Source organism: Centrocercus urophasianus, unplaced genomic scaffold (assembly GCF_019232065.1).
Source record: "Centrocercus urophasianus isolate 14NV4802_14NV808 unplaced genomic scaffold, USGS_Curo_1.0 seq_20, whole genome shotgun sequence".
NCBI classification, from domain to species: domain Eukaryota; kingdom Metazoa; phylum Chordata; class Aves; order Galliformes; family Phasianidae; genus Centrocercus; species Centrocercus urophasianus.
In genome coordinates, this window is record NW_024884756.1 from 7,335,614 (window position 1) to 7,357,878 (window position 22,265).

The 22,265-nt window shown below is 45.0% G+C and overlaps 2 protein-coding genes across 8 annotated transcripts in view; one reads left to right on the forward strand and one right to left on the reverse strand.

Moving 5' to 3' along the window:
• MFSD6 (major facilitator superfamily domain containing 6) overlaps positions 1-2,208 on the forward strand; it is a 39,221-nt gene extending 37,013 nt beyond the window's left edge. For all 7 annotated transcript variants that reach the window (XM_042822649.1, XM_042822650.1, XM_042822652.1 and 4 more), the window contains one exon: positions 31-2,208. In XM_042822649.1, coding sequence (XP_042678583.1) covers positions 31-195 — 165 coding nt within the window. In that variant the 3' untranslated portion in view covers positions 196-2,208. The remainder of the gene's footprint in view (positions 1-30) is intronic.
• Positions 2,209-2,973: 765 nt separating this feature from the next.
• Positions 2,974-16,865, reverse strand: NEMP2 (nuclear envelope integral membrane protein 2). The gene is made up of 9 exons (XM_042822656.1): positions 16,778-16,865; positions 14,491-14,606; positions 13,077-13,305; positions 12,826-12,898; positions 11,585-11,678; positions 10,827-10,941; positions 9,998-10,223; positions 7,636-7,812; positions 2,974-5,512 (listed from the first exon to the last, which is right to left on the reverse strand). Exons 1-9 carry the CDS (start codon positions 16,863-16,865, stop codon positions 5,287-5,289), a joined length of 1,344 nt encoding a protein of 447 aa, XP_042678590.1. The 3' UTR covers positions 2,974-5,286.
• Positions 16,866-22,265: the final 5,400 nt, after the last annotated feature.

A 22,265-nucleotide genomic window follows, 5' to 3' on the forward strand; every position in this document is an offset into this window, starting at 1 on the left:
TCTGCATGCAATGCTTTCCCCTCTCTTTAGAAAATCAATGAGAATTGCAATACGTTGGCCAGCTCGGAAAGGCAACCGACAGATTCTGGGCAGTCCAGAAATTGTTCGACACCAACAGCACCATCAGATTCCCAAGTTGATGGTGACCGCCTGGCATCGGACCGTGATGCTCAGCCTGCCGCCGCGGGGCCCTGAGATGCTCTCATCTTATCAAATCCAGTGCATGGAATTCTGCTTCTCACCTGGGAAACGCTGGAGTAGGAGCTCAAAAGTAGGACTTCCTTCATCTTAACGAGCATAATGTGATGCAGTGCAAGTGCTTTTAACTATATAAAAAACAATATTCACATGACTACACAGAGCAACACGAGCAGGGAAGCCAAAAGATTGGAATGCTGGAGGGAAGTGATGTGGTCGGATCTAAATGTAGGAAGAATTCTTGGCTGCTTTGCTAAGGCTTAGTCAAGTGCTATGAGATTTCTTTGCAATCTGTAGAAAAAGGAGAGTTTGCTCATCGCTTGCTGAGGCCAGAGTGCCTGACTTGGTCAGCTATTTATTTTTTGTTTTTCAATTTCTTCATGAATCAAAATGAAAAGACTTTTTAAGAGAGAAACCGAGGTTTCCCTGCTTAGCGTATTAAAGATATTGGATCCAATACATATAGAAGCAGTGTAGAACTGTAAAGATTTCTCAGAAGCAGAATAGCTTTTAGCAAGCGTAGCTTCATATTATGGTGATGGAATAAATAAAACATATTCAAAGAATATGTTTTTCAAAGCTAATGTTATCTTGTTTGACATGACAGTTTAGTTCTGTAAAGGAGAGATTTTGAAGTGGCATTTTAGTGAAGCAGAAGAGCTAGAAGAAGGCTTTTAGAGTGCTTGCAGCCCTTCTTTTGGGCGCTGTGTGTGTGTGTGTGTGTGTGTGTGTGTGTGTGTTTGGGTAACTTTAGGTTTGACGTTGTATTGAGACAACAACCATCTTTGATCAAGATTGCACAACCTGAGATTGATTGAGGTTTCAGTGGGCACACTGGTTTTCTTTTTTATTATTTATTTCATCATCTGTACAATGGTTTATTTAATGAAGTGTAGTTACTGTGCTTATTTATTAAGAAGACAGCAAGCTTTAAGTGCCTGGGGAAGGGGGGACGGGCGGGGAGAATCACCTAATAATCATAATGATTAGAATTTCAGGGGCAAAGTTGTTGATGCAGAAATCAAGTAGAGAGATTCTCAGGACGAAGCGTACGTAACTAAATTGCAGGAATTTACTTTGCCCGTTGTTGAGACACTGGAAGACTCTGGATTGTTCTGTCATACTGTTCACTAATAGCCACAGCCAGCTTCCTGGCTGGTGTGTGGTGAAAGCTGCTGCTGAAGGGAGATCCTTGGGCTCGAGGAGGAGCCAGGTGTTCAGTCAGGATAGTGTTCTGGCCCCTTGGCTTACACCCACAGCTTGTTGTTGGGAGATTCTGAGCACTCAGCTTCTGCAGGACTCGAGTAGGTACTGCTCAGCCCTCTGTGAAGATGTCAGTGTCAGCCTTCCAAGGGATGGTGCGTGCTCCTGGACCGTGTGGCCTGCGCAGCGATGCAGGGGCAAGCAGCATGGGGTTAGGGGAGAGGAGGATGGCAGCAGCTGAGCAGGAAAAGGGCATACACAGCTTCATCTGCTTTGACATCCACTTAGCTGAGGGGTCTCCTGTAGCTGTGCTTTAGCTGTGCTTTTAGAACAACCTGTGTTCTGCTTGGGACCAACACCATAGAAAATGAACATCGATGACTAGCCACTAATTACTTTTTTTGCACTTGAACTTACATGTACTGTACTCACGTAAATCCTCATGACTTGTCTAAGTGTCCTTTAAAATCAGAGATGTATTTATTGTATGTTTGTATAACTTGGGGGAGAACTAAAGGACTGAACAGGCGACAGGACAGAAGGATGCTAAAAACCATCTTGAGACAAAGCAACCATTTGTTGAGTTCATGCTGTACGGTGTTACCTCAGCTTCTACTGCATAGCACCTGGATTGTGAGGTGAAGAGCTTGTACACTGTGTTTACACTTTGGAATTGTTTCTTTGAAATGCCTGCTCTTTTTGGAATTGTATAGTTGTTCTGTGTTGCAAAATGGACATGTACACTGGGTTTTGATATTTGTGAAACTGTAAAAACTGTGGTAAGAAATATAAAATACCCATAATGTATTTAATAGCATCAGTTTGAACTTTTATTATGTGTGTTTGTGTTGTGGTACTGCAGTGAACATAACCACCAGCACAGAAGATAACTCAGTGAGAATTAACTCCTCTAGGTTTGTTCCTTGGAGGAAAGCAAACCTGGAACTTGGGAACTACAGTCTTTCCTGTGATAAAGTCAGATTGCAGGCATAAATTTCCTTCAGTGGGTTGAGGAGAATGTAAGGGGTGCACATGGGTGTGCATCATAAATAGGGTGATATGGAAGTGGGCAAGACTTGAGGAGCAAAAGTCTGAGCTGGTTATGCTGGTCACCCAGCAGTTTGGAGATAGAGGCTCCTGAGGGCAGGCTGTGCCAGGTTGTATGGAAACATGTCTGTTTTGGTCAACTACACGTATTTGCAGTAATACATCTGTTCTGTATGGTGGTGCCCTTGCCTGGAATCTATTTTATTTAGGCATAGGAAAGTTCAGTTTTTTACTGTGTCAGCTGCTTCATTTGTATGCATACAAAAGCTGAGACAAAGAGAGATCTTTGGGACTAAGTTTTGCTCTGAGGTTCTGATGTGTCATGAATGGAGAAAGGGAATGGCAGACTCCTCCAGGAGGATGGGCGTGAAGGAGGACTGTTGTGGAGAGGCCACAGCTAACATGCAGCTGGGGTTTCTTAAATCTGCAGTGGTGGAGGGAAGTTGAGGACATCCACACACGCCTTCACTTGGCTCCTTGTCTTGTTCTTTTCACAGTGACTGCGTAAGGGCAGAGAACCACGTCTTGGAAAAGTACTTTTATTTAAAAATGTTGAAAGTAAAAGACAGTAGGTGAGAATGGTGCACCACGAATACAAAACAAATACAACATTTTAACTCTTTCTTAACATGGTGAAACAGGAGATAAACGTAACTCATCCTTTGTTAAGGACAGTAGGCTTCTATCATAGGTAAGGCAGTGGATTAACATCAAGATTCTGTTCCCAGATCTTCCATTTGAACTCTGGATAACACTTGCTGGTATGGTTTCTGTTCATCTATGTAATCTCCGTGCATCAGAGCACCGCTGAGCAAGTAAACTCACTGCTGGCAAAGGGCTAGAGGGACAGCAGTTGATTTTGGAAGGCTTTGTGAAATGCTTCCCATGTTAGAACAGACTGGGGAGGATTTTTAAGGTCAGTATCAGCTGCAAACTAAAGCAGTCATCTTTCTGGTATGCTACTGCACTTCTGCTTTGGATGGCCTCAGTGGTTCCCTGCTCCACTTTGGATAGTATTTACCCACATGTTGAATTTTGGAACTACAAGAAAATGTTTGCTTCCTTCCCACCCCCTTTTGATTGGATGTACCTGGTGTTGCCCTTTAACAATTCAGCAAAAGGGAAAGTGTCTGACAAATGTCACTGCCCACTTTGTTTGGGCTTTTCCATTTAGTTATCATGTAAATAAAAGGTTATTTTAATGTAGTTTCTGACTACTGTGTAAGAAGTATACATACAATATACTTACAAGAGGATCATTTCTGCTGCAATAGTGGAAGGAATTCCAAAGAAGTTATGGGTTTAAGCTAGGATGAATCGGATTCTCCTGCTTGGCCTCAAATTATATGGATGGAAGATATGGCCAGCTAAAAAGAGACAAAGTTATTTCTTACAGAAAATAACTCCTTACCGGAGACAGTGCCCACCTGGGCAATCCTGCCTTCTGAGTGTGGCTGCTAATTCCACTGGATTTGGTAGTAGCAACCTCTCTTAGGGTGGTTTTTAATGCTTGTGGCCTTTCTGAACAGAGTTCTCTTGTTATTTATTTATTTTTATTTTAATATTGTGGACTTCCAAGCGAACGTAGTTTGAAGCACCTGCTTGACACGGTTTCTCTCCCTTAAACGTGCTACAGAACATGCATATATGCCACAAAAAGGAGTTAGGTGTCTCTTGACTGTACAGTGGAAGACTTCTTTCCACAATGAAGCAATCCTGAAGCAACTGAAGGAGGGGCTATCTAAATGATGCTTTCAAACAGAGACTGGGTCATGTTTTATGCAGAGGAGCTCTCAGAATGCAGTACTATTAGAGAGGCAGCATGTTTTCTCTCTTGACCAGAGATAGACAGTAGGGAAACTCACACTGCTGAGGTCCTGCTGCATCTCTGGGCACGTTAAGAAGGCAGCCCTTCAACTGCTGATACGTTCTGCAGATGATGAGAGAATTAACGGTCTTGTGCTCTCTGCAGTCTGGAGACAGCAAAGGAAAACAGTGAAATGAGGACAAGGGGACAGTCTGAAAAAATAAAGAGAATGATCTCTGCAGGTGGATGAACCAGGGGGACCACCTGCAGTTGTCAAAGATGGAGAAGGAAAGGCCTGTGGAATGGGGAAGAAGAGTGTGCGAGGAAACGAAGGCGTGTAAAGAACAAGGTACAGCATGACCACAGTGCAGAGTCCAGGAATACAACAATTAAAAGCAGATGGGTGAAAAATGAGGCAGGAGTTTAAAAAGTAAGAGGAGCTTAGAACAAAAGGGGGAGGTAAAGTGAAGCTAGCAGATAGCAAGCTGAGCCAGAAGAGCAAACAAATGTCACTCAGCTGTGTTAAACCTGTAGATCTCTATCACTGAAAAGTCAGATGAGCAGTAAAGTGATTATCAGCAAACTAAGAACATTATTAAATTTGCTAATATTTAGGGTACTTCATGAAAATAGAGCTCTAATAATGGCTTCCTCTCCCTCTAGTGCTCAGCACAGAGGACTTGACAATGAGCAGGGCCTAGATGCTCTGTCGTTTAGAGGTAGTGTCCTTGGCAAAGGAAGGCATTGTGGTGGGACAGGCTGCTGTCTGTACCTGCTTTGGAAATAAGCAACGCTTCCCAGTTCAAGCACTCATAGTGTGACATCCTCTTCACTTGAGCAGTCCCTGTGGTTTCTTTCTGTTGCTCTAATTGTGCAATATCAGTGATGCAGGAAACAGTTTTTGAAAAATACTCGTTTGTCCCCAAGCATCCACAAGAAATCACCAGAAGTGAGTTCTTGGTCTGCAAACCTTCCTTTGCAGGATTAATGTGTTTTCCCCTCTCTCCCTTTTTTAGGGTAGTTTCCAAAGCTCAGAGCAGCTCAGTAGCATATGGAAATGAAATTTGTTCATGTATTTCATCTTCATTCTCATGGTCTTCTTCGTGGATGTAGCTGGTTGTCTCATCTTGGTCAGACTCTGTCCTGGTCTCAAAGAGCTGCTCTTCCAGGAAGGAGCTCCCAATGCCGTATTCTTCATCGTGTGCCTTTGTTTCTGCAGGTGAGACGTGGGGAGATCCCAAAACAAAACCTGCAAACCTGCCAAAGTTTGAAAGGGAGAAATGATCAGTTTGGAAATGAAAAAACACTGCAAATGTGGGGGGAAGCAGGCAATTAAGCAGGGCTGATGTGAGGGTGTGTCTAGAGACAGTGCAGGTCACCCCTGAAGCTGTAGAATGAGCTACAGTGTCATGTAAAATAGAGAGTGAAGAGTGACAAAAGGATGATGACACCCCTGAAGATTTGCTCCCCTGCCTCATCTTCCTTTCTGTCTTCAGTCCTTCCTACACAAGTAACTCTTGTTCTTTCTGGAGGCCATCTGCAGAGTCTTGTGATTAAGCAAGATCCGACTTCATTTTTTTTCTTCATTGCTTGTGGGGTAATCCAGAGTAAAGCGCCTCTATCACTGAATAGATTGTGTTTGAATTTCTTAATTAAAAGCTGTAGAGTACTGGGGACAAAGTCTGTAAGAATTTCAGGTGAGTTGATACTGCTAATGATGGGGAAATGGTGAGAACTGAGCACTCCCACATTCCTGTGCTATCACCTTACTCCTGGTGCTGCACGCATGCTCCAGGCAAGCTGAACTGAAGCCCTGAAAGAATTCCTGCTTTTGGTTAACTGAGTTGCAGACTGGGAAAACTGCATCTGCTCCAGGTGAACTCCAAACAGGAGGTTTAGCTGAACAAAGCACCAACTTATCACTTCCTACATTTCAGTGCACCGCAAATCTTACTTGCAGTGGACAACTATACTGAAGATGCAGAATGGAACTGGAGGTTTCTGGCAAGCTCATGGGAACAGACGGCAGTTCTGACACCTGGGTAAGTGTCGACAGCATCAGAGAAATGTAAGAAAAAGGAACTGCAGCTACATTCTGCATCAGTTCTGGTAAACTGATCAATAATTTGCATTTTAGACTTGAACGTTTCTGCAAGATGAATGGTGTCACCTCGTTCTTGGAAGCGCTGTAAGTCTATATGGAGAACAGGGTGGGGCTGGATCTGTTTCGTAGGTTTGCCTATGTGCTAAACTTATCTTCCATAGGAAGTTTAAAGGGATATTAAATGTAAAATCAGACTTCTGGTTCTTTAAATTTTTGTATTTTTACAGGAACGACTTAGAAGAATATTAACTAAGTAATGACTATAAAAAGAGTGTGTCTAAGTTACTTGCTCTGTGTGGTTTTTTTGTTAACAGTACTGCAGTGAATTTTCACTTTTTGTATCTTTTAATCATGCTACAGAAGGCAAGTATCTTAGCAAACATCAGTTCAACAGTTAATCTCTAAAACCTGACAGAGCGATTGTGTGCCCGTCCAAAGAAGATGAAGTTTCTAAAATTAGTTTTTACTGATCCAATTCCAAGCTGACTGGGGCTACTTTGAAGTCGTGACGTTTGGTTCTGTGTTAGAAGCCAAGTCTTTGTGGCTGGCTGAGATATGAAACTGTGCTCCTAGTATCTTCAGGTTTTGACTTTGAAGGAAATGTACTGAGATTATGGTTAATTTTATATTCTGCAAGATTTCCTGGCTACATTAATCTGACTCCTTCACAACCTGTATTTGTCTTACATTTGTCACTGAAGCTCTATCTGGAGTAGCTCTTCTACCTGCCATCCTGTTTGGGTGCAGACCCTGGTATTTCGCAGTCTTAAGTATTGGTTGATACTTCAAGTAATAGGTTTGCTTGGCTGTGCAGACTGGCAGTCGAAGAGCTTAACGCAGCAAATGCCTGAGCATGTATCTTCAGACTGCCCTGATTTTGCTCAGTGTAGAAGTGTAGTGCTGTGAAAGTTGAAGAAAGGGGCAAGTCAGTGGTTAGATGGTGACCTGGGTCACCATGTAGGAACTTGCTTAGGCACTGTAGGAAGCCTGTACCTTTCAGAGAAAGCTGCCACTACCATGAATTAGCTGTGTCCCTCTGCAAGCTCCCAGAGTTATTTATGGTCAGAGAGGAACAAACAGGGTTTAATACCACAAGCAAGTGATATCCTTTAGAGATGTGGCTGCAATCTTTAGTAGCATTGTTCAGGTAGATAAAACTAGCCCCATGTTTTACTGCATGCAAGACATAAATTCACCTGGAATAGTGCCTGAATTAGTATGCGAGTTTGCTGTCTAACCAAGTGTTTCCTCTCTTAGAAAAGCCACATCTTCTTACCTGTGTGGGGACTGGAGTTTGGATACTGCCAACCATGATGAGAAGTCAGGGTTCTTGCAGAACGAGCGCAGCTCCTCCAGAGCTCTGACAGTTTCTGTTTCACCTTGTTCTCGATATTCTTCTTCAGTAAGGCATCTGACCACTAACTTTTTTGATTGAAAGTGATTCTTCATTTTTCTAAAATGAAATGAAATAGCAGTTAGTATTTCTGAAGTCTTCTGGCATATAATTATAGCCCATCCATTTTCTCTACTATCTGCTATGAACGTGCTTCAATCACGTTTATCCTATGAAGAAAAGCTACGAGCTTGTGTTAACGTTTCAGGATGAGAAGCTTTGTGTTTGCAAGGCTGCTTACTCTAGGTCTCATCCAGCATTCCACAGAATGAGGCTTCCTTACTGTATACGCATAGACTAAAATCTCAGAAGAGATGTCTACTTGCTCAGCCATTTTTAGGTGCAGCATGCAAAATGAGTCTCTACAGAAACACGGGCTGAATCAAAACCCAGCGTGCATATTTTAAATTTAAAGATAAGCAATGCTCTGTTACAAGTTGTTCATGTTGTTTACTAGATAGCTTAAATCTTGCTTCAAATTACAAAACTGAGTAGTCTGAGGCCAAAATGTTTACAATCTGATGTTTTTTTAGCTGCTGCGTAGCGACGTATAATATAATTAGGTATCAATTAGAAAGCGTGCCATGTTCTGTTCCCTTCTGTCGACTGCTTTGCATTTAAATGTTGTCATGAGTTAAGATAAGCAAGGGCTGGATGCCCATAAAACTTTCAGCTCTGTATAAAAACACCTGCTCCAACCAGCAGCACTCAGCTTTCCTCCTTATTTCCCCACAAAGAAAGAATGAACTGTAGCCCTTGGTCAGGTCAAGTGCCAAAGGTCTTGCCGGCTTAGTGGAATCAGTGCTAATCTTAATAATTAAAGCAAGATTCTTAACAATTTTGATATATATGTTGCTCTGAGCTGTGTATCAGGCATCATGGCCTCACTGCTTGGTGCTACCATTTAGTGTTTCAAGAGAGGAAAGAAAAGCTTTTTTATTCTCTTAAGGAAGATTTGTAGTGCCATATTTCGGTATGCTCTGTGGAAGCATCAATTCATTGAAAATGAGAAGGGATTCTACCCCGAGAACAATCCACAGTGTTTAATGGTAAAACAGGTTTGTTGTGACTTCTGTGAGCTCCTAGTCTGATTTCAGAGCAAATGGAACCTGCTTACATTAGGACAGTATTGACAGTGCGTTGCTGCTGAAACACTGCTTCTCAGCTGCTGGCAAAATCGGCTCTTGATAAATGAAAAATTCCAACTAAAATAAATAATACTTCAACACAGACCATGCTGCACCATCTGAAAAGAGCAGAGGAGCAAAGCGGTATGTTCTTCAAACACTAAGCATGGCGTGAGACTAAAAGATAAACTGTTTCTTACTCTTTTAGTTATCTTGGTTCTAACCTTTGCCTGCTCGTGGTTCTTAAGAGGTTCAGCAGAAGTCTACAGCTGTGGAACAGTCTGCACTTAGAGTGTCATCACTGGAGGTAACAAGCAGCTGTAAACTGTGAGGGCTTTTTAGAATCTTCATTTGAGTGTTACATCTGTGATAAAACATGCTTTAAATTCAAGGATGAGCAAACATGTTGTTCCCATATTGCTAACAGAAGTACTTAGCAAACTAAGATCTACATCGCGAAAGCAGTTCCAACTTCAAATGCCACAACGTAAGTGGAGCACATACAGGGAATACAGGGGGGAATACAGGGAGGAATGTCTCCACAGTGATAACTGACTGTTTCCACGTACTAAAGATAGACACACGTATCTGTGATGATATCCCTGGAGAACTAAAATCAATGGGAACCACTGTTTTGGTGGAAACAGCTTTTTAGTCTCTGAACACTAATATTGAAAGCTATCTAGCTTAGGAAGGACTGTCCATTTCTAACATGCACTTCCATCCTGTACGATTCAGTACCTGCAGGTTTTCTCGCACCGTGTGAAACCAAAGCACTATTGCTGCAGTCTGATCAGTCGAGCAAACAGAAATGTTTTGGTTGCCATATGCTGCAGACTAGAAGGTGCTACTTTTGTACTTAAGAGCGCAGTCATATTTCTCCATTTCCCATAGAACACAATTTGTATTTGTAACTGCCAAACAGAAAGTAATTACATGTCTTTCTTGGGGATTTAGACTTCTTCCACTGCAGCTTTACATTTGCTTAAAAAAAAAAAAAAGGCAATAGAAATTTACCAATTATCCAAGTGTAAGGAAGTATAAGGCTTTTTTTCATTATTAGCAGTAAAGTTTCCTGGCCATAAAGGGACATGGGACATTCATAAATACATACGCACCTGCCTATGTGCCAGGCAGCACCAAGGGGATAACCCAGGCCTTTGGAGCACAGCATGGCTGCTATTACTGCATATGCAACTTGAGGTATGGTGACACCACAGTAAATGAAAACAAAGGCTGTTAATTGCAGCGTCCACGTGAACAAGGTTATACTCAGTTCACTGGTAAGCGGTCCGTGCTGATAGCAAGTGGCAAAACTGATAGTTCCAACAGCCACCAAGTACCCTGTGGAAACACGAAACAATGTCATGGAGGAACAGATGGAAACTACCCTTCTGAACTTTACTAGCTGGTTGACTAAGCTTGCAACTGCTGAGTAGCACAGCATGCTGGTTTTGTGCTTGTAGTTACCTGCATTATGTTGTACGAGCTGTGCGTTCTAGAGGCTTACAGGTAATGCTGAAAGAGCTGCACATGAGCTCTCTTCCACGTAAGAAAGCTGAGGCAGGTGCCAGAGCAACAGACTTGCCAAGCAGTTTGCAGTTTGTGCTTCCAGTTCCCATATTCAGCAAAATGTAAGTCATCGTAGCTGCCCTTTTGCTGTCACAGGGAGAGCATGCTATGGCAAATCAATGACAACTTAATGCAAAGTCTGCTGTTTCAGCTGCTCCTGGCCCACTAGATCAAACTCTTCATTTAATGATATAATGTGAGTAAATAGTGAGTGAATTAGAAACTTTTGGAATATTAGAGCATTTCTGGCTCGGGAGAAAAAAAGTAATCCATAAATGAGTTGCAGTAACTTTTCTTTTATCTTAATGGGCAGGTGTTCATCTAACCACCAAATTATCCAAAAGCGCACTGCAGATTTCAGTTTGACATTCTTACCAAACAAGTAGATCCTGTGTTCAGACCACAACCACCGCATATTCTCTTTGAAACAGTAGATGAGATAGAGAGAGGACATCCAGCAGCCACTCAATAGTATCCAGAAGGTGCTGCGCTGGAAATTGACAAAATAAAAACGGGAAAAAAAGTCTAGGAGTCTCAGTCAGACTCAGGACCACGGCGTGCAAAGGAATTCACAGGCAAAAACAAATGTGGTTCTGGCAGACCTGCAGGCTTCTGCTCTGTGTCAGACCTGAACTACACGGTGCTCTGCTGCAAGTACACAGCATCAAGTTTGAGCAGAGCAGCTGCACCTCTTGTCATTGCTGTGTCTCAGTGTCATGACCTAAGTTTCCTGAACTGTATTTTCAATTAATGTAACTCAGCAATACTGTAACAATGCACGGAGATCAAGATTTGGTGGAAGAAAAGTTCACATCTCCTTACAATTAATTCCCTGATGAATGGAAGAAAATCTGTCCCAACTGCCACTAAAATGACATTTTGATTTAGACTGATTCATATACTCAAAAGCAAGCTTAGCTCCAGTCCAATAAACTTGCACCAACACTCTCCTTCCACTCGGCAGCAAGCTAATTAGAACTTGATTCTGACCTAATTATATTTACTTGACTCCCGCACCCATTTCAGTGGAGTTCCCCAGACAGAGCAACGTCAGAATCTGGCCTTGGACTCCTCACTTCCTCTATTATTATAATGATAATAATTATTACTTTGTTTTACAAATGTAGATTTACCCTCGGAATAAATCTTTTAAGTGCCAGCAGGACAAAAATTAACAGAGCAAGAATGCCCAGTATTATTCCAGACAGGTAAAAGAAGTTGGTGCTCCTGGAAGAAAACAAGAGAGAATGTTGTAAGAAGTATTTTCCAAGTAGTGAGTGGTTAAAAATGCCAACATTTGTAAAGACAGAAGCAATCTTCAGTAAGAACACAACTATAAGTCAGTTATACAGGTAATAGATTTGGTTTAGATTTTAAATTCATGTTAAAAAAAAAAAAAAAAAAGGAAAAAATCCAATTACTACTATAAAATCACTGAAACTGTTACCAGACTGTTTACTGGAACAGACTGCCCAGAGAGGTAGGGAATGCCCCATCCATGGAGACATTCAAGATCAGGCTGGATGGGGCTCTGAGCACCTGGATCTAGTGTAGGTGTCCCTGTCCATTGCAGGGGTGTTGGACTAGATGGCCTTTAAGAGTCCCTTTCAATTCTGAGGATTCTATGATAGGCTTTTGTCACATCATTTTCTTATGAACACCGTGGTTCTGTATGCTTCAGTGCTGCAAGAATAGGCTTATATATTTAAAAGTGGGGAAAAAGCAAGTTTTTCTAAGTTGACATATTGATAAAAATCTGACTTAAAAATATGATTTGGTTAAGTCTGAAAACTGCTGCTGCTCTGCTTGTTCTAAAGGTCTCTCCTGCCAATTACTTTGTGATTCATTTTGAAGTCATGGTTCAGGTGTTTTGCTATGCCAGTAAGAACCCTCCCTTACGGGCTACGCAAGGGTGCATCAAAAGAATGGTGAGGAAAGGCTGGCACGAAGGCGGAGGCAGGCCAGGCCTTAGAGGACCTCACCCCAAGCGTTCTGCCTGCAGCAAGGCATCAGTTATAAGCCATGCAGCATCTCTCAGCTGCTGCTAACCTCAGTGGCCTACAGAAAGGAGAGGATTTTCCTGAATCCACACTCTTTCTCTCTGAGGACTGGCTTGGTGTCACCCAGCGCAGGATGTCACAATACATAGAACCCTAATGCAGTTTTATGGCAGAAGCTCCCAGGTATATCAGTCTGTCCCCACAGAAATGCTACAAATATCCGTAATACATATTCATATATTTAATATATGTTTAGATATACATTCATTTCCTTATTTCACTTTCCCAGAGACCTGTGCCTTCAGCTCTGAGAACAGACCAAAGCTGCACAGACTCTGGGAAAGAAACATGAAAGCGCAGCAGCCAGTACTCACCTGCTCAGACTGTTTGCAAAATGGAACAGAAAAATTCCAGCTACAAACAAAAACAAGAGCTTTCCATCTAGCACTAAAAAGGGGAAAAAGAAAACAAACAGAAAGGGGCTTTAGACTATCTCATTCTGAAACACTGATTATATTAAATATCAGCAGACAAGCTTCAGGCCTCTTACAGAAGGGATGGTACAGGCAGTAATGCTGGCAATATCAATCTATCTGTAATGTAAACAGGAAGCTGTTTTACTTACTTTCTCGTGTTATGCTCACAGTGTACAGTTCTTCCTGGAAGGGCTGTATTCTGAAGCAGAAGTCCTCTCCATATTGCTTTACCTTTAAGAGAGTTTCTGTAGATGTCTCTGGTTGCCAGAATATTTGAACAGCACAGGCAGCAAACTCGAACACAGTTTCTGAATTCTGACAGTTGCTTTTTTCTGGAGTAGGCACAAACCTGAATGTTTTTGTGCTGTTTATTTTTACCTAAATCAAACAATAAGACAGAGTTGTAGCTCAGAATCACTGTGGTATTCGTTTTGTGAGATGCACAGCATGTACACCGTGCATATGCGAATGAAGATCAGCACAGAAAGTAATGTCACTACAATTTTTAGTTGTTTAATATTGGTTATTAGTACTGTGCAAATATTGTTTGGGCCTTACAGTGTGACTCAGAGAACTCCGTGTCAGCACAGTTGTATCCAAAGCCCTGCCCCCACACGCAGGCTCTGGGGGTTTGGTTCCACCACCACACTTGCCCATGCACACAGTTCTAACAAAACCCAGTGTCTGACAGACTGTGGTTTCTTCTGTAAATGTTTATTCTCTTTCACATTCCCTCCTTAGCCTAACAACCTGTACTGCTTTTCTTGTAGATAACAATGCAATGTGTGTATGAGGGACAGAGGGGTAAAGAACAGAACAAAAGATGTTCCACCTCCAGGTCTGAGAGCCAAACACAGCAAAACTGCTCCCTTCCGTTGTCCAGTACAGCTGCCCAGGAAGAACAGAACCAAACATACTCCTCTACTTCCTTACCCTGTTATTGTCTCTAGTGGCATGAGATTTTTATATTGTTCTGCTGTTACTAAGCACGTTTCTTGTAAGGTGATCCTCCAAGCCAAATGAAAAAACAGCCAGAATTTGTCTACTTTGTCTAACTTTCAGAGTAACAACCTGACACACCTTTTGTTCTTATGCTGTGGATGTTCATGCCCTTCCTCATTCCCCTCTGGAGCTGTAAGCAGTTGGCTTTGCTTTTCTCGTAGATAATAATGCAATTTTTATGTTATGGACAGAAGAGGGATGCTACAATACATGGTTCACAGCAGTGTATTTTATCTTCAAATTTAGAAGTTGTGTAAAGATGTTTGGAGGTGCAAAAATCCTTGTTGAGGTTAACAACGGTCCATTAGTATGAAAGATGTGCATCAAAATAAGGGAGTTAATGTTTGTTTGGCATCCCCCTGTGACACTGTAAGTCTGCCTGACATCCTCCTAATAAGGGGAAAGCAGTTTGGGTGTGTTTGGGGTGAAGGATCACAGTGCTGTACTTTTATGGTGCTCTGAGGTGCTGCTTTGATCTTGATAACTGGTCATGTACATAGCTGAGAAAAGGCCACGGGCTGTGTATGGCACGTGTGGATGATCCCTAAAAGGAGCTCTTACCTGCAAAGTTGACCAAATGTACTGTAAGTGCATGATTCTGTTTTGCACGTAACAAAAGCAGTCTTCTTGCAGTTTCTGGATGGCATTCCCCTCTTCCAGAAAGCTACAGCTTCCACCTGATGAGGGAAAGTTCACTTTAAATGTGTACAAAATATAAATATGTAATATTCTTTTTTTTTTTTTTTAATAAATCACAAGCAATTTGCAGATAATAGAACATAAAGACTAGGCTGCAGGGTAGCACGTTCAGCATGATTTAGACGAGAATTCAAATGACACGTCTAATCAACTAATTTAGGCTCTAACTAAACTGCAACACCTTGGGGAAAAAAAAAAAATAATGCATGGTGAGGTTTTTTACAAATGCAATCAGTGAAAGCTTGGCATCTCTACCCGTGTTTTCGTGGCACAGGACCAGGCCTCTGGGCCAAATTCCCTGCTGGTGCATGTGGGCGTAGCCCCACTGTCATTGATGCTTTACCAATGCTGCATGTAACTGTGGGAGCACCAGCAGGTAAACAGGCTCACGTACTGCAGTCACCCAACACGTGACACTGCGCTCACTGCAGGCAGAGCACTTGTTCTCTTCCAACACGGTTCTCACGGTAAAGCATGGAACTCCTCCTCATTTCTACCTTCAACTGTGCTCTCCTGATGTGCTCCAGCCGTGTGTCAGTATGGTAACTGTGCTGACAGCTCCCAGGGGTCTGGAGACAGGGACAGTGCAGCTCTCCTGAAACGTAAGTGACCCCCTGTGCCTTTTGGGAGAAAGGCCCCTGACTCATCCATGGAGCAGGCTTTCCAGAATGGCATGAAATCCTGTCTGTGCACCAACATCTGCCCTACAGCGCCTTACTGCAGCGCTCCAGGAACGTAATTAAAGAGCAGAATAAATGAAATGAATGCAGATCAGAACAGAGGGAGTCATCTGGCTCTCTGAATAGAAAACGTAGGGCCAAGCCAAGCTCAGCAGTAACTGCTGAAACAGTCTCCTAATCTCTCAACCGCCAAGTAAGCACTTGGCCAGAGCAAACCACCAGTGCAAACTCAGTCTGGACAGGAGAATACTGCTGGCAGGTACAGGCCTGCCCCAGCTCTGTACAGAGCTAAGCCCAGCCTAAATTGTTTTCTTAACAATTTAATTAAACCAATTAAAAATACTTGCATGCATGTTCTTATCTAAGTTTATTAAGCCATCCTAGAATTAGAATGTGTCTACAGACGATCCTGCTGAAGCATATTGGTTTCAGCTTTCAGTGTGGGCATTTTTATTGTGAAGTTTTGAACAACTGCTCGTCATCCCAAATCCCACAGCAGGAAGTGCAGTACTTCATATGGGCTGAGTGCCGCTCTCCTCAGGCACTGACTGAGATGCACAGGGCTGAAAGGAGGCAGGATAAGTCCTGGGAGCTTCCCTGTGAGAGGTGAAACAACTCTGGGGGTTACACATGGCTCCTGCAGACCTGAATCACGGTTCTGGGGCCAACAAGTCAGGGAGGTTGTCTCTCCCTCTACTCTACTCTACTCTACGTGAGGCCAGTGTACATCACCACATCCAGTTCAAAAAAGGGAGGGATCTCCTAGAGAGTCCAGCTGAGGGTCACAAAGCTGAGCAGGGGCCTGGAGCACCTCCCATACAAGGAAAGGCTGAAAGACCTGAGGCTGTTTGGCCTGGAGAAGGCTGGGGGTGGCCCTAACTGCTCATAAATATCTGAGGTGCAGAAGTCAGGTGGATGGGGCTGGGCTCTTTTTGGCGGCATGCAGCAATAGAACAAGGGCTAACGGGAACAGACTGGAATGTGGGAAGTTCCATACGAACACAAAGGGGATCTTTGTTGTCAGTGGCAGAGCTCAGCAACAGGCTGCCCGGAGGCTGTAGGGTCCCTTCTCTAGACGTACTCAGGATCTCCCGGACGCCCATCTGTGCGAGCTGCCGTAGCAGGGGATGGATGGGGTGATCCCAGAGCTCCCTCCTGACCTCTGCACTGCAGCGATTCCGGCTCCTGCAGCCACAGAGCGGCTCTGCGTTCAGCCGTCCCGCACCGAGCTTCCCAGCAGCCCGAGCCGCAGCGCCGTTCTCCCCCCGCAGCCCCTAGGCCGCAGCCCGAAGTGCGCTCAGCTCAGCCCCGCCCGGCCCGGCCCGGCCCGGCCCGGCACGGCAGGCCCTGCCCGGGGAGGCGCGCGAGGAGGAAAACCATTCCGGGCGCCGCTTCCCGCAGGCGGCCCCGGCCGCAACCTCACCCCCCGGCCCCGCCCGACCCTCCCGGCAGAAAGGGAAGGCCCGTACCTGCGGCCGGCACCGCCCCGGCCAGCGCCAGCAGGAGCAGCCTCAACCCCAGCCCCGGACGGGCCCAGGGCGGCCGCCGCGGGCCCATGCGGTGGCTCCGGCTCCGCCTCCAACGGCCCGGCGAGAGGGCGGCGAGGGCGGGCCGGTGCCGGCGGGGGCGGCCACGAGGGCGGGCGTGTTGCGGAGATGGTTGCGTGCTGGGCCGCGTCCGCTTTCGTGCCGCTTTGGCCCGGTCGGTGTGTGCGGGGGGAGGCGGCGGTCAGTGGGGTGCGGCCTGAGCTCCGCGGGGAGCAGCACCCCGCCGCACAGATGCCTTCATAAAGGGCTCTTTACCCTCCTGCCAAGAACTGCGCTTCATTACGCTGCGTTTTGTTTGCTTCCCGGCTGGGCCACGTGCGTTGGGCCCTGCGAGGCTCTGCCGCTCCCTCGTAGAGCTCCCACAGGCAGGGCGTGATGCCGGGTGCAGCGCCGAGCCTCTCCGCTCCTCCACATCCTCGCAGAGCCGCTGCTGAGGCTGCGGCAGCGTCCCAGTGGCAGCCAGGAGCCCGTCCGTGCCGGCAGAGCCTCACCAGCTCGCCCGGCGCTGGGAGCACGGCAGCACCTGTGTGCTGGGCGCTGCACCCCGCCGGGTGATGCTCACCGCCCGCCCGCGGCTCCTTTTAACTAAAGCTCAGCTCCCAGGAGCGCCACCGCCATCTCAGCGTGTGCTCCGGGTGACTCAGGACGCTTCTTTTCATGGTGTGCGTGTGTTTTTCTTCCTCCTGCCGTCAGCAGAGGGTAGCTGTGCTGGCAGGGATGCGGGCGTTGCCCTCCTGCCCGCGGCCGGTGAGGCTGCAGGGTAAGGGAGGGCAGTGCTGCCCCTCGGAGCTGCTGTGTGCACGCTGGGTTGTGTCAGTCGTAGAGGTGAGCGTCAAAGGAAGCGGGACCGAGTGCCGGAGCTCTGCGATCCGGGTGCTGAATACTTGGTTTCCTGGAAAAGAAGGGAAAAATAGCACAACGGGCAGCCCTTGTGCGGTCAGAACAAAGCGGCGCCTTTCCGTGGTGAAGCGCTTTTCTTTTGCCTTCCGTTCCTGAGGATGAAGAACCGCCGTGTTCCCTCTTAAATAGTTGCACATGTTTTGGCGGGTTCTGTTGAATGTTTACGCCGGCAACGCAAATAATTCCTGTTCCATAAGTACCCTCACAAACAATGCAATTTATTATCAGGTACATTATGTTGTCTTTCTATTTGATGTAAATGGTCTCTTAGAGTTAAAATTAGACAGAAAAGCCATTTGAGACTATTTTGTTCATCTCCAGCTGTTTTTTCAGGAGCGCATTAGTTTGAAATATTTCACGGGCAAAATACCGTGTTGTTTTTCGGTGAGAAAAATGATCTACAAAGAGAAGTGTTGGTGCTTTTAGTGTGATGGAGGCTATGTTTGATGCTTGTGGTGAAATGGGGTGGCCCTGCCCTGCCGGGGTGCGGTGCTCATACCCTGCCCTGGGCAGCAGCAACCTCCTAGGATCCTGAGGACCAATGGCAACGAGTGTGGGAAGGTGACCGTGTCTCAGTTCCAGCTCCAGCAGTGCCTTCGGTGGAAGCTCACCCATCCTGTCCATGCTATTCCTGCTGAGTGCCTTCAGCACTGGGTTTCCGTTGACTAGCAGTGGGCCTTAAATATTTATCTGGCTTATTTTTAGAATGCTCAATGTAGCTATTTTTGTAGCACGGAAGCGGTGCTATAAATCTGACTGGATTCCTCCCTCGCTTTGCATCGGCAATAGGAAGGCAAGGGTTTGTTTTATATTTGACTAGGGGCTCTTATTATGTTAAATTTGCTGTGATTATGTGCTATATCTCGTTTTTCAAGAGCCTATGTTTAAATAGGATGGATCTGGCTGCTTATGGAATGGAGCACAGTACAGTCTAAGGAAACAAGGCCCAGCCATTCCCCATAAAGTCCTACAGATGCCTCCATCTCCAGCCCATGCTATGCTGCAGACCATGGCTCTTTGCTCTGCAGGAAGGGCTGTCCTGCCCATCTCTGCTGCAAGCACAGCCTCTTCTCAGAGGAGAGGAAATTAAGGACTGCATTCACGACTTGGCTGTAGGAAAACAAAGCCCTTTGAAGTAAAGCTTCTGAGAGTAAAATCTGAGTCTCTGTAAAAAAATTTTTAAACCAGCATTTTTTTAAACCTGCTGTGACACTGTGGTGCAGGGCTGGGACAGCCAAGGCATCTGCTGATGGGGTGGGAGGGACACACTCAGACTGTGCTTGGACTCAGAAACCATCACAGCAAACCAGGCATAGTGGAAATGCTCAGTCACGGCCTGAAGCAGTGATGGAGCACCTGGTGAGAAGGCAGGGCCAACTCCAGGAGTTCAGGTGCATGCAATGCATCTGAGTGACTGTGAGGGGTGGAGCCCCTCCTTCCCAGTCCTCATTTAAAGGTTGGGGAGGTGAGGGTATCTCTTGTTGGAGGTTTCTGCTTGCCTAAGGCCTTTTGAAGGTAAGCTCTTTTCTTTCTATTCTCTATCTGTGGCTGTCACGTTTAGGCTCATTCTCATTTGCTGCAGCCAAAGTCTTTGCATCCCTGCTATTATCACAGTACTTTCCATCCGGTTATAGCGTTACACTAGGAACATCTGTTTCCCAAATATTGCTTTTTTTCATTGTAGAATACAACTTGATATATAAATCCAAAAAAGCACGCACACGCCGCACCTGTACTGATTCAAGGCTGTGATCCTGCTGGGAGGTAAGAAACCACTGATCAGGTTTCTCTCGCTCCCAATGCTTTCTGTAGTGCTAGAAGGAGACTGTGATTACACACAGTAATTGGCTGGTCCTAGGACAGCTGTGCACTTGCCCTACAGTGCTGTGTAGGCATTAATTCTTTTCATAGAGAAAGGTCCCAAAGGCACAAGAAGATTCCAGGGTAGAAATTGTTACCACAAACACTTAAGAAGTATGTTTTTTTTTTTTTTTAACAATGTCTGGCACAAAGAACAGAAAAAGCACGTTTACAGCTGGCTTCTTGCTTACAAAAAAAGCCCTGCAATAAAATGTATTCTCTTCCAACGGACTTTTGCTCAATGTAGGACAGGCAGTTGGTAGCACTGATGTGAGCAAGTGTGCGTTTGTGCTGTATGGTGGGGGAAAAGATGTTTTCTTTGAAAAGACGTGTGAAAAATAAACTAGGCTAGTGGCTGGAAAATAGTGTGTGGTTGCAGGACGTGACTCTAAAATGAGCACTTTAGGCTCCTGGGCCAGTAGCTTATGTGCAGCCTAGCTTAGTAGTTAACAAAATCAATTGCTTTCTTTTGATTACAAGTGTTCTGTAGTAAATAGGTGATCCTTACTCAGACTTCAGTTGCTAAATAACCACATAACAGAACCAAGCACTGCTGTTGGCATCCCAGCTGGCAAGCCTGAAGTGTGTCTAAGGCTTCACTGGTGGTGAAGAGCCCTCACTGCTCCGAGCAGAAAGGCAAGCATGGCCTCACAGGTCCAATTTTCTTGCTGCATCTGTCCTGCAGGGCAGTAGGTCTCACCCTTTGTTGTGAGCTTTAAAACATCCTTCCAAATCACTGTGATTGATTTAAAAACAGATCTTGAAAGCCTGGAAGTAAAGGAGAACTGACAGATCAAGTCAGTCTCTGGGGTCTGCTGTTGAAATTCACAGGATGTGTATGGTTTTGTAAGGAGGCCACAGGAACAATGTGTTGTTTATGGATAAGTACGTGAGTGTCTCTGTCTCATCCTTTCAGATTTATATTCGTATTAAGCTCTGTTGCTTGTTACTACGTTTATATAGTAGCCTGTTGTAATTGTTCTGGGATTTGACAAAGCTCTCTTGGAGAAATGAATTGCTAGCACTATTAAATAAATGTGAAAAGAATTACTCTCTTCCCAGCAGTTCTTTATTTCGTGAAATTAAATTTTATCCCTGATGCACTCAACTACCTTCGTGATTAATGCTTGTGTTGTCAGAGGAGATTGTCAAGCTCTTACAGACTAAGGGAAGTTGTTAAGTTTCTGATAATGTTTTCCTATCACTTTTGCAGTTTTTGGTATACCCATTGCTCAAGCCATGGACTTGTGACAAGGGCAGGTGGAAGTTTGGGGGTAACTCCTCTTCACAGTGCCTGCCTGTAACCCAGTCGTTGTTCACGTTAATGCCCTGAGCACGAGTAGAGTGATCTGTCAATAGCCTGTTCTGTGGAGACCTGCCTGGGAGGCTGGTAGCCTATCTCAGCCGAGGTCTTAAGGACAGAAGTCAAGAGAATGACTTCTCTAGCTGCCCATGTCAAAGCCCAGCTCTTGTGGTTAAAACAATAGTTTTAATCAAGGGGGTGATGACTAAGAAGTCATTACAGGGAAATGTAAGCTACCTCAGTATCTAGAAGGCCCAGTAAGGACAACTCTTCCTAAAACTTCTGGGGACAGCATAAAAGGCAGTGTGTAGCATCCTTTACCATTTGACCCCATCAGTTTTTTACTGTCTTGCTGCTTCCTCTTTTCTATGCATGCTCAGACTGGTCCAGCTCAGGCTGCCTGTTCTTAACACACCCATGATTGAGCATTTTCAAGCTCTGTAATGCTTCTTGTTCTCTCAGAGCCTGTCTGGTTTGGGTTGTTCAGCAGTTCTTTACACAACCTGGCTTTGCATACCCTCTGTCCTTCTTCACCCCTGCAAGAAATACCCACGTTTGGAATTGCTGTTACAGCAAAATGTGCCACTTTGGCATTCCTTCCCTCCACACCCAGCACTGCTGGCTCTTTGCTGCTGTCAGATGCAGTCCTCCTCCATTTGCTCAGGGTGCTTTAATGGTTGGTGGATCTGAGGGAAGAAGAGTTTCTCTTATGCTCAAAATAAAATACCTGACATGTTTTATGACAGCAAACATGCATCTTCATCTACATGCATCTCCACACAAGCTATTAAATGTCTGCTCTTCTGTTTCTGACTGCTGGGCTTTTTCTTTTGCAAATGTTAACATGGGAGGACTAGGAAATTGGGGGATTGAGGGATGGGGTAAAGATACATGAGTGGCTTCATGCCATAGATGGCTTTGTATTGTCTGTTACACACAGTAACTTGCAGTACTTTTCCCTAAAACAAGGTGATGTGCTGGCAGGGCTCTCCCGTGTGAGACACAGCACTGTGTGCATCAGCGTCTCGGTGGGGAGAGCCAGGATGCACACTCATCCTGCCCCTGCTAGTCACTGCCGCTCTCGCTGACACTTGAGGAATGCAGGATGTGCCTCAAATAGACCTTTACAAATTTTCTTTGCTGCAGTCATTTCAGCCTTTCCTGGTATTGATATTAGCTCTCGCTGACAACTGGGGATTTTAGTGCCTGTGACTGAGAAGAGTACAATTTGGGGCTTTTTTCCTTCTTTCATGCCAGCAGAAAAGGGAACATTGGACTTGCTGTGCCAGCCCAGATGAAAGGTTGAACAAGCCCAGGCTCCTGTCTCTGGCAGCGGCCAGAAAAGCT

Excerpts from the sequence above, each read along its gene's own strand:
- NEMP2 (XM_042822656.1), bottom strand. The coding sequence starts at position 16,865 with ATGGGCCCGCGGCGGCCGCCCTGGGCCCGTCCGGGGCTGGGGTTGAGG. Across the intron at positions 14,607-16,777 it reads CGGGGCGGTGCCGGCCGCAG|GTGGAAGCTGTAGCTTTCTG; the intron begins GTACGGGCCTTC and ends TTCCCTCATCAG. Across the intron at positions 13,306-14,490 it reads ACATTTGGTCAACTTTGCAG|GTAAAAATAAACAGCACAAA; the intron begins GTAAGAGCTCCT and ends TGTTTGATTTAG.